Source organism: Mus caroli, chromosome 15 (genome assembly GCF_900094665.2).
Source record: "Mus caroli chromosome 15, CAROLI_EIJ_v1.1, whole genome shotgun sequence".
Taxonomy (NCBI): domain Eukaryota; kingdom Metazoa; phylum Chordata; class Mammalia; order Rodentia; family Muridae; genus Mus; species Mus caroli.
In genome coordinates this window covers 52,571,531-52,583,775 of record NC_034584.1, presented here as the reverse complement: position 1 = coordinate 52,583,775, position 12,245 = coordinate 52,571,531, and the positions used below count along the sequence as shown (strand labels likewise).

At 45.6% G+C, this 12,245-nt stretch overlaps 1 protein-coding gene across 1 annotated transcript in view; it reads right to left on the bottom strand.

The window, feature by feature from the left end:
• Positions 1 to 12,245, bottom strand: part of Fer1l6 (fer-1 like family member 6) — a 150,627-nt gene that overhangs the window by 106,830 nt on the left and 31,552 nt on the right. The window contains exons 2-6 of the mRNA XM_021182769.2: positions 10,056 to 10,141; positions 8,001 to 8,010; positions 2,315 to 2,422; positions 729 to 783; positions 505 to 636 (exon numbers count right to left, since the gene is read on the bottom strand). Of these exons, the coding sequence (XP_021038428.2) occupies positions 505 to 636; positions 729 to 783; positions 2,315 to 2,422; positions 8,001 to 8,010; positions 10,056 to 10,141 (391 nt within the window). The remainder of the gene's footprint in view (positions 1 to 504; positions 637 to 728; positions 784 to 2,314; positions 2,423 to 8,000; positions 8,011 to 10,055; positions 10,142 to 12,245) is intronic.

The following is a 12,245-nucleotide window of genomic DNA, read 5'->3' as shown; positions in this document are numbered from 1 at the left end:
GACTTTTGGAATAGCATTGGAAATGTAATTGAGGAAAATACGTAATAAAAAAATATTTTTAAAAAAATTTCTATTCATCTTAGAAAAACACAACTGTTTTTGCTTTCCAACAAAGTATGCTTACTTCAAATTCAGTAATTAAAATTTCATTGTGGCCCCTGTGGAAAAGAATGTCTACTATCTCTCTAACCAACATCCAGGGTTCACTGACTGCAACCCCAGTGCTTATTAAGAATGCCAGTGAGCTTTTGTGAGATAAAGAAGTGGGCCTCTTTTCCTCTCCTGTCTACTGCCTTGTTATCAATGCCTTGGGACTGTGTAGAAAGAGTTCAAACTGGGCTGTGACCTTAGATGGGAACAGGAAGAAGCACCAAGTGGCTCAACTCTTCTCCTCGCCTGTGAAGAGGACGTGGGCCCAGAGGATGCTCTGTGACTTACTTCATTATAAAATGGGCTGTTGGTCCCTTCCTTCACTGTGGGCCCAGAGGATGCTCTGTGACTTACTTCATTGTAAAATGGGCTGTTGGTCCCTTCCTTCACTGTGCTTTGCTTCTTGTCATCCCCAATCTCAATGGTCACAACCGGGTCGATGTTCTCGCCCACCAGCTGACGGGCCTCGGTGATGGTGACGGTGATCTACAACACAAAAGAGTGCCCACACCACTTGCTTCTCATTGCTCTTCAGTCTCCTGACCAGGGAAGCTGGGTAGGAGGAACCCATCACTTACTTGATAGTTTTGAGATTTGATCTCCCCATCATGGATCTTAGTCAGCAGTTTTGCTCTATTAAAGTAAAGTGAAATATGTATGTGTGTGCAAGTATAAAATAAAAATAAATAATGTAACAGCAAATTAATATATCTCAAGTAAGAACAAACTTCAGACTTGTAAACCACGGTAACATTTCCCCAGGAGATTCTAGGCTTTCATTTACACACTATCACAGAGTCTCTCTACATCTCTGGTGAAATAAACATAAATAGACAGGTGACTTAAGATTTCTATGACTCAGTTTCCCTACCCTAATGACGAGGCTAATAACACCATTTATACCACAAGGCAATTGCTAGAATTAACTAGTGTAATGCATACAGTCATTTAACCTGGTGTCCAGCAAGAGTAAGCACTGGAGCTTTTTATATGGAAGGTTTTCCACGCTTTTTCTATCTCGACCTAATAGAAATGACAATTCCTCAGAAAGGCAGAGGCAATGATGGGTTGAAGGAAGGATTTGCCCTTTGCTGGGTTAGTTTTAGACCCCGGAACACTTCATCCTTTCTAAAAGATGTAATTTTGAAGGTTGTGATTGCTTTTGATTGGACTGGTAAAGAAGAAAATTGGAAGGCCTGACCAAAGGGCCATCTTACCGAGTTTCACAGTCACAGTGAATTCGGTTACCTGACTGTCTCAGGTAATTGAAAATAGATGGGAAACACCTGAGAACTTAGATATTGGCTAATCATGGGCAGACAATAAGGATCCTGTTACCACAGAAGCAGCAATGGGTGGAAAACAAACTGAGATGAATTTGATTGAATGTTGTTCTTTTGACTTCTAACAGTGAGATCGTGTACCTGCCTCCATGCCTCTGTAACCTTCCTTATCTCGAAAAAGCTGACTGCAAATCAGCCCAGTAGAAACTACTGTATGCTGCAAAAAAATAATCTCAAGCCTTTTGAATCAGACTGATCTGAGGTAGAAAATGTATTCTCCTCAATTTTGAACTGTAGCTACCACCAAGCCCGAGCTAAAATCACTAAGCTGCCAAATGACTACAGACATGTGAATGAGAATTGGCCAACTATCTGGGAGCACTAAAGCCATCTCACTGACCCACAGGCTTGAGAACAATAATAAAGGTTTATATTAAGACACTGATTTGGGTGTCTTAGCTTTGTTCTCTTTTTGCCATCACAGCCAACTGACCCAGCATGTGGAAGCCAGCTTCTTCTGGGCTTTCTCTGGTAGTTTAGGAAGCACCTCTTTTGGGAGAAACAGAGAACTAAGGTAATTAGGATCATGATGAATTAAAAAGCAGGCTAAGGGACAGCTCCCAAGCCTGCCTTCTGGCTTTGTGTTCATTCCTGTGCTCCCAGCAGCACAGCTCATCCTGAAGCTAGTGGGACCAGAATTGTGCTGAAGGCTGGCCAGCATCTGAAGGTTGCTACTCTGAGAGAAGTTGAATGGACACAGAACTCTCTTCCCATCTTACCCCTTTGGCTCCTGGTGGACAGAAACTAGGTCTTTCCAGTCTTCTGAGAGCCTGGCATACCCAGGGTGCAAAGTGAGTGGGCTAACTATACAAACACCATACCTTCTCTTTGAAGGAGCCGAGGGACCAGGTGCAAGGGAAGCATCATCCTTAGTCAAGTCTTCTGGACCTTCCTGATGAGAAGGCCCTTCCTGTGGTATTTCAGACTCGCTACCATCTAGAGAAGCAAATGAAGAAAGAGGATTTTGTTAAGTATATGATGGTAACCAAGCCTCCACTTTCTGCCTACCACTATGGAAGGCACCGGAGCCCCTACCACTATTGAATTGGATATGGTATTAACAGAAAAGCCAGGTAGACAGATGCATAGTTTAATGTGTGTGTGTATCCATTCCTTTGTAAGAAGGGATAGAAGGTTCAAACAAACAGATGTACAGACTAAGGAAACCTATCTAAGACCTTGAGAAAAACAAAATAAATGAAACAGTCGGGAAACTCGAGGCAAGATCCCAGTGAGTGGTCATTCTTAAATGTGCTAGCCAGCTTCTAACGGTGAAAATCTCATGCTGTAAAAAGACAGGGTCTCTTAGCCATTCTGACTGGTGTGAGATGGAATCTCAGGGTTGTTTTGATTTGCATTTCTCTGATGATTAAGGATGTTGAACATTTTTTCAGGTGTTTCTCAGCCATTCGGTATTCCTCAGGTGAGAATTCTTTGTTTAGCTCTGAGCCCCATTTTTAATGGGGTTATTTGATTTTCTGGAGTCCACCTTCTTGAGTTCTTTATATATATTGGATATTAGTCCCCTATCTGATTTAAGATAGGTAAAGATCCTTTCCCAATCTGTTGGTGGCCTTTTTGTCTTATTGACGGTGTCTTTTGCCTTACAGAAGCTTTGCAGTTTCATGAGGTCCCATTTGTCAATCCTCGATCTTACAGCACAAGCCATTGCTGTTCTATTCAGGTGACAGCAGATGCTGGCGAGGATGTGGAGAAAGAGGAACACTCCTCCATTGTTGGTGGGATTGCAAGCTTGTACAACCACTCTGGAAATCAGTCTGGCGGTTCCTCAGAAAATTGGACATAGTACTACCGGAGGATCCCGCAATGCCTCTCCTGGGCATATATTCAGAAGATGTCCCAACCGGTAAGAAGGACACATGCTCCACTATGTTCATAGCAGCCTTATTTATAATAGCCAGAAGCTGGAAAGAACCCAGATGCCCCTCAACAGAGAAATGGATACAAAAAATGTGGTACATTTACACAATGGTGTACTACTCAGCTATTAAAAAGAATGAATTTATGAAATTCCTAGGCAAATGGTTGGACCTGGAGGGCATCATCCTGAGTGAGGTAACACAATCACAAAAGAACTCAAATGATATGTACTCACTAATAAGTGGATATTAGCCCAGAAACTTAGTATACCCGAGATATAAGAGACAATTTGTAAAACACATGAAACTGAAGAAGAACGAAGACCAAAGTGTGGACACTTTGCCCCTTCTTAGAATTGGAAACAATCACCCATGGAAGGAGTTACAGAGACAAAGTTTGGAGCTGAGACAAAAGGATGGAACATCTAGAGACTGCCATATCCAGGGATCCATCCCATAATCAGCCTCCAAACAATGACAGCATTGTTTTTTGCTGAAAAGGACCCTGATATAGCTGTCTCTTGTGAGACTAGGCCGGGGCCTAGCAAACACAGAAGTGGATGTTCACAGTCAGCTATTGGATGGATCACAGGGCCCCCAATGGAGGAGCTAGAGAAAGTATCCAAGGAGCTATAGAGATCTGCAACCCTGTAGGTGCAACAACATTATGAACTAACCAGTACCCCAGAGCTCTTGACTCTAGCTGCATATGTATCAAAAGATGGCCTACTAGGAAAGAGAGGCCCATTGGACATGCAAACTTTATATGCCCCAGTACAGGGGAACGCCAGGGCCAAAAAGTGGGAATGGGTGGGTAGGGAAGTGGGAGGGAGGGTATGGGGGACTTTGGGGATAGCATTGGAAATGTAATTGAGGAAAATACGTAATAAAAAAAAAAAGACAGGGTCTCATCCCTGGGTCCCACAAGTGGCGCCTCATAGAGTGAAAGCTGAGCAGGGCCGGTAGGAGCCACTGCAGACACAGGAGTGGCTAAGGAGACAAGGAGATGATGCTGCGTTATCATGTGGGACCTCATTGCATCATCACAAGAAGGAGCAGACGGAGATTTTTAAACAGGGTCAAAGACAGCTGTGGGACTCTGGAGACAAAGATTAGCCTGACCCCTATCTATCACAAAGCAAGGAAGAGTACAGCCTCACCCCACCTTGTTATGGTTTAGATCTTACATGTCCCCAATGTCATGTGTTGAATGTCTGGTGGTCAAATCATGCCATGCCTAGGAGGTAGGAGACCTGTAAGATGTGGGGCCTAGTGGAAGGGAGTTAAGTAACCAGGGACATGTCTATGCAGTAGAGGTCGGGATCCTGGCCTGCCCTGCTGTTACTCTACAATGAATTCCTACAATGCTTGGTTCTTCTGCTGCCTAAGAACCAAGCATCCATGGACTGAAACTATGAGCTAAAAATACGTATTTCCCCCTTATCAGATGGTCACCTCAGGAATTTTGTCATAGTGACAGAATGCTGAATGATGCAGAAGTTGGGAGGGGGAAGAAAGGTTCTTCAGGTTTTTGGCCCACAGATGCTGACCCATGGATCAGGCATCTAGGCATCATAACCGTGAAAGAACGCATGTGTTAAGCTATCAAATTACCTACTCTAGGGAGAGCAGGTCACTAGGAAGCCCCAAGGAAACAGATTTATAAGAACTTAGCAAAGCCAAGTGAGTGGACTGTAGTCATACCCTCAGATCTGCCCATCCTAAGGGGAGGATGCTGATGTCATTCATGGGAACAGCGCCCGATGACCCAAGTTTGCCACACATGTGCACCTTACTTACCTTGTCGTGGGTCTATGTTTTCCTTATCTATAGTGAAGGCAGGGCTGGTGCCTGATATACCATAAAGTCATTAGGAAGATAAACACAACAGTGCCCCAGCTCTGTGCCTGTCACAGCCTAAGGAAGCTTAAGTGAGTCAGAAAGAATTTCCTGATCTTTTTCCTTCTATAAAATGATGATTATATAAGGAAAGGGTCTTCAAAACTGTTTAAAGCAATCAGGTTCTTTTTATAGATGCAAGTATATATTGAATCTGTGTGTGTGTGTGTGTGTGTGTGTGTGTGTGTGTGTGTGTGTGTGTGTGCTTGTGTGTGCATGCTTGCATGTGTGCATGTGTTCAAATGTGTGCACTTGTGTATGCATATGTGTGCATGCATGTGTGTATAAGAATTATGTATTTGTATTTTTAAAAATCTCATCATCTAGGAGTTTCTACCCATGAATCAAAGCAGAACTAGATATTGGGAAGGGAAAAGTCTCAAAATGACACACTCTATGCCAAAAGCTCATTTGTTTTAAGCTTTCCGGATGTCATTCTGAGCGATGGAGATGAGGCTTTCCCCTACGGCATCCCAGTAGCTGTTCCAGGGCCTCTGAGACTCAACTAGAAGTGCATCAACTGAATTATTTCTAATGTGCTTTCCAGCTTTGACATTTTTGGGTTCTGGTTTTAACCAGACAACTATGCCAAAACCAAAACAAGACGAACAAAACAAAACAAAACAAAACACCATAGAGAGAGACTCCATCAGCCCACTCCTCAGGCATGGCCACATTTGATTCTCTGTAGCAATAGAGGAGAGCTGGATGAAGAGGTCTCAGTCAGGAAACTCAGGCCAAAGCCAGACCAAAGGGTCAGCAGAGGAAACACTAGTGCCGGGTTGAGTGGCTTGTGGCCTTGCAGCAACAAGATAAAATAAATGCCTATTCTCTGCAGATGACTGAGCCTTATATGTGCAGAGCTTCTGGCATTAGATGCAGATTGCAGTAAGCATCCTCAGGTACCTCAAAAAGTGAGACAATGTGCAAGGTTGGATGCTGGAGAGGCAACTAACAGACCATGGGCCCCTTCCTCCGGGGCTTACACGCTGGAGTTCGAGAGAGACCTTTCAAGGTAGGAAAGTCCCCCGCAGCAGCTTCTTTATGGCCAGCACTCCTTTGCCCATTGATTTATGATGCTCTCTCACTCACCATGTGTGCAGAGTGATCTTCACAAAACCAAAATGAACGATAGCACATGACCTCTCTTAAAGCACCCCAGTGGCTTCCCACCCCTACTTAGAAAACAATCTGAAGTCCACATGTGACTCAGTGTGGATGTCCTGTCCCATCTGGCTTCCACCTGCTCCTCCTGACCACCTGGCCTTGCCACCCTTCTCTGTTCTCTGCTGACCCAAGACTTGCTCAGTTCTTTCTGGACTAACCTGGGTTTCCATTCACAAAACACACACACATACACACACACACACACACACACACACACACACACACACATAAACACACATAGACACACACACCTGAACTTACATCTCTGTTGTTTGTTCCCTTGTGGCCCCCTTCCCACTTTGAAAGTCTTGCTTTGACCGTGACTCCCAAGAGGGCCCTTCTCTGGATGCACTGATAATCTCTGTGTCAATGAGCCAGGGATCTAGAGACTCCCGAACAGGCTCCCGCTCAGCCCAGTGTATAGCCTTCCTTGTATTTTCTTCACTTGTAATGCATTTCCTGCAGAGATGGTCCTGAGTGAGCAGATGCTGTGACTGAGTGGGATGACTGGAGGGGCTTTAGGGTGATGTGGGTCTAGGGAGACCACAAAAGTTCATGCTGTTATCAGGGCTCAATGCAGCTGCTCCATTACTATCCCATCCTCCTAAATGAGGAAAGAGACAGAGAGAGAGAAAGGGTAGAGGGAGGAAGTGGAGGAAGGGAGGGGAAGGGGGAAAGAGAGGAGAGAGCTTTTACCCAGACCTAGAAAGAAGGGAAGTCAGGTTGAGTCAGCCTTCCCCAGAAGAGTAACTTAATTCTTCCAGCTGAGGGAAGCAGCCAGTTGGACTTCAAGTTCCATCAAGGCCTCTTTGAACTTCCTGCTGAAGTCCCATTGTACAGATCCAACCTAAGAACAGAGGTTTAGGGATCTGTGCTATACATCCTGAGGCAGAGGACAAGTCGAGAAAGGTGGGAACTGATCTGGAAAGCAGAGGATTTCTGCCCAAGGTTGTCTTCCCTCCATATTGGCCCTACATTAAATGCTAGATCTAGCCTTGTGCCAGACACTTACCATGTATTCCACTAACATTCATTGACTATGGAAATAAATGAATGGCCACAGGAATTACCACTTACTGAGCAACTAATGAATTGATGGGTTAGACTCTAACAATTAGAGTAACAGTCATTTTGGCATAATCACAATCCCTCAAAATATACATGAAATAGACATTGAGGGTATCCAAACATCACACACACACACCAAAAGCCCTAGCTTCCTAAGCTAAACCAAGAAGGAAGGACCAATGATTTTGCTCTGACACCCATGTTTGTCCCTTCCCTAAAGGACCAGCCCTTCCCAGCTTGATGGATACCATTTACTTTCTGGGAGGGGCTGGTGGCCCTCTGCCCTGTTTGTTTTGTGGGCTGAAGACTCTTAGCAAGAAGTAGCCACAGAGCTAGCTCCCTTGGTGTGCCTGGTATTAACTGCTCTTATCTCCTCTCTGCTGGCCAGTGAGGGAGGAGTCCACAGCAAAGGCCACCTCACCAGCCAGGAAAGCCCAGGCTCTGTCAGCTTTCCTCCTTACAATCTGTGGGCCGCATTCCAGGCAAGCCTCACCCATTAGAATCTCTCAGTAACAGAATCTGCTGCTCAGGGTCATGCATGATACGTGTCAGGTCACAAGTAGCAGAAGCTCATTAAATATGTCATATATGTAGATTATTTCATAAGGCCCTGGAGGGAAGGGAGCATATCTTAGTCAACCTGGTGGCCTCAGGACCTAATTTCAAGGACCAAAAAAAGATCCAGAGCCTTTTAGATCTCCCATCCATATTATCAATTTGATTGACTAAACAAACGTTCCTACTAAGGTCTCATGTGTGGGAGGGAAGCAGGTTGTGCGTGTGCACGTAGAGTCCAGAGGTCAACTTTAGGTGTCTTGCTCAGTCATCCTTCATCTTGACCTTTGAGCCTGAGCTAGACCTTACTGATTGAGCAAGACTGGCTAGTCAGCCTGCCCCAGGGACATCTGTGTCTGCCTCCCTAGTACTAAAATTGTACATTACTGTACAGTGAGTTCTTAGGAACAAACTCAGGCCCTCAGGCTTGTATAGCGAGCAGTTTACTGATTGAGCGATCATCCTAGCCTTCCTACTAAGTTTTAATTAAGCCTTGTAGCCACAAAAAATGTACTGCTCTTGCTCTCCATCTGTGGTGGTTTGAAGATGCTTGGCCCAGGGAGTGGCACTATTTGGAGGTGTGGTCTTGTTGGAGTGGGTGTGGCCTTGTTAGAGGAAGTATGTCACTGTGGGCATGGGCTTTAAGACCTTCATCCTAGCTGCCTGAAAGTCAGTCTTCTCCTGTTTGCCTTCAGAGCAAGACGTTGAACTCTCAACTTCTCTTGCACCATGCCTGCCTGGATGCTGCCATGTTCCCACTGTGATAATAACGGCCTAAACCTGTAATCCAGCCCCAATTAAATGTCCTTTATAAGAGTTGCCTTGGGCATGGTGTCTGTTCAGAGCAGTAAAACCCTAACTAAGATACCATCCATGGGTAATTAATCATTACCACCAGCATCTCAGTATAAATGAGTGTCTGTTGTTTTTTAAGACTGAGTTTCATGCAGAGCGGGAAGAGTGGCTTTAGGTGGAGCTAAATGGATACAGGAAAGCTGTGGTGGATGACAATGATGCATCTGAAGACAGGTAAAGATGAATTATTTCCATTGTACTATTTGGGTCTAGGAATGCCAGCCTCTAACTGGATGTTATCAAAGCCACTAGGAAGAAGTCTCCAGGAAGCCATCCAAGACCACACTTGAAAACCACAGATGCAATTTGATTTTATCAATGCCAAGTGAGGCTCATTGTGAGACTTGGTCTTCACTTGGCAGGAGGAATGATCTGTTCAGAGCACAGAAAGTCAGGCAGCCTGGACTGGCTTCCCAATGCAGCCACTTCCCAGCAGGCTCCCCCATGCTCAGGGCAAGCTGACTGATGGGTATTCTATGCAGACAGACAGAGCCCACTACAGAAGGATCTTCTCCTACTTGGTTTAAGCACTTCTATTACCATCTTGAAATCCCTCGTAATTTCTTAACAATGGCTTTACATTTTCACCCGCACACCCCTGCCTTAAAATTTCTGCAGCCAGCCTTCACCAATGCATAATTTACAATCTCTCCCTGTCTCTGTAACCTTGTTTGGAAAGCTGGAGTAACAATCCCTGCTGGTAAGAGGGGGTTAAATCAGACCAATATAGAAAGCTCCCTCCCATCTTACTTTGAGAATCCTTTTACTTTGAGAAACACCCTAGATCCTCCCCAGAGCCATGTGAGGTTAGCTTGTCTACCCACGCCATGCCCATTTGATAGTGGGAGACTCAGAACTCCTGAGTCACTTATCCAACAAATACAAAGGCAAAAACTGAGCTTGAACCCATCACCACTTCCTCGTGTGGACCATTCCATGGCCCAGCAGGTGTCTAGCACACCCCTATTTGCCAATGATGTCGGACCCTGGGGTGATTTCCCTGAAGCCTGCACCAGCATTCGGGAGAATCGGGGAGACAGGCAGATTATGGTGTCCTACCCCATAGACATCCACATTCTCAGACAAGGTGAGGACCTTTGGCCTGGATAGTGAACCACGCCCCATCCTCACATCTCACCTTGTGCTCCCTTGTTGGTGAGGACCAATCCCTTCTCAGCTTTATCTTTCTTCTTCTTTTTCAGCTTCAGCCCAAACATTCCCTTTCTGAAAAATAACAAAAACAAACAAACAAAAAAAAACCCAACTCATCAATACAGTCATGGAAATGAGTCCTTGCCCCTGCTGGGAGAAAGCAAGACACAGCTGGTGAGACCTGCTGACTGGCCAGCCACCTCATCTACACAGGGTGGAGGTCAAAAGACACCTGATAGGAAAGCCTTCCCAGTCCTCTTGGTTATCCCCCTTTTTCCACAAGCCACCTCACATGAGAGGGGCAGACTGGGGGGTCCTAACCACTCTAGTTCAGCATCTCTCATGTCTCCTGACTTGCCTGTGCCAGGTGATATGATCAGCTCTTAAGGGGAATGACATCATTTGCTAATGACAGCAGTCGTCTCCTACCCAACTTACAGAGGAGAAGTCAGAGAGAGTTTCGACAGTTTCTCAGGCCACACAGCTCCTGGAAATCTGCTTAGTTTACAGTCTACTATCGGCAGAGAGGAACCTGAATCTCCCAGTCCTCTCTGCAGAGCCATCCCTTCACCGGAGCCAGGCTCTCACAGGTTCTGAGGTCAAGAGGCTATGCTCCCTGTTGAGGCCATACCATAAGCACCCTGATCAACTGCTATATAGTATATGCTCAAAATGGAAGCATAATGGAGACTTCAATTGCTTTCACACTTCACGTGTGTTGCTTTGGGCTACAAGAGGGTCCACTGAGTGGGTACCTTCCCCAGTCCTCTCTGCTCCAAATGCACACTTCCTAGACCTATGTTTCTGAATGTGGGACTAAAGAGGTGGTGGAGTTTCATGGGCAAGGTCAGACTGCCTATCTCTAATCTCAGAAATGTCTTCATAACCCAGAACAGACCCTTGAGTTCTCCTAATTTCAAGATCCCCATAGGGAGAACAGTATGTGGAAGGAAATTATCACAGTACATGGAATGTAAGTTGCTCAATGAGTCTTTGCTGTGGCTGCTGCGGCTGCTGCTGCTACTGCTGTTGTTGTTAGTGTTGTTGTTAGTGTTGTTATTCTGTGAGCTCTGGGCTAGCCTGGGATACCTAGTGAGACCCTGTCTCAGTCTCCTCTAAGGGATAAGATTAAAGCCAACAAGCAGAAGAAACAAATCTCCATTTGCTTGATGTACTCAGCTTTTTCTTAAGCTTTGTCATTCTTTGACCTAAGTTAGGGCACCAGCTCACCAATGCGGAGCAATGGAGTGAACAGAATTAGAGGGGAGGGAGCCCCTATCCCTGCAGGTCTGCAAACCAAGGACACTGCTAAAGATGGCAGACTGAGGACAAGCATCACGATGGAACTCTGGCCTAGGGGAACTAGGGTTGTTGAGAGTGAGCTGAAGCAGGCCTAAAATGCAGAGAATGGACTAGGTTAGCACCCAGACATGGACTGGACTTCTCCCTCCTTGGGGAAGACATATGGCCTCTCTGAGCCCCAGCTTCTTCATTTTGTATGATGGAGAGATACCAGGGTACCTGCTTTATGGCCCACATGGGAATAAAATGCAGCAAAATAAACAGGGCTTAGCGAGTGCCTAGTATACAGGTGGTGGCAATGAGTGCTCTCTGGGAGGGAATGTAATCCTAGAGCCCCATAGAAACTTCCAGAGCATGAATACCAGGAGCCTCCTCTTTCTGAATTGTCTAAGAGAGCATTCCTAGTGCTAGCTATTGCTAGTCTCTTTTCAAAGAGTATCTGCCAAGCAGGTGAGCCACATCTGGGGAGCCACATCTGGGGAGCCACATCTGGTCCTTTCCAATCCCTGGAAACCATGCCTGTGCTCCTCAAGCTCATTGCCATGAGTGGTTCACGGAAGCAGAACCTCATCAGGATCTGCTGGCGGCTGCCAGGGCTGAGTTATTTCCATCTGCAAAGGGGACGCTGTTCCTAGTCAATGATAATGGTACCAGAAGGAGACTCAGAATACACAATACGAGTGGCCTGACATTCTGACATCTCCTAGATTAACCCCTGACTAAATCATTGGGGCAGAGCTGAGAATGCTACCAAGGCAGAGGGAGACAGTGGTCCCCATACTTTGATAAGGTACCCTTTTCTTTTCTTTCTGACTTTCTGGCTTGCTCTCTCTCTCTCTCTCTCTCTCTCTCTCTCTCTCTCTCTCTCTCTCTC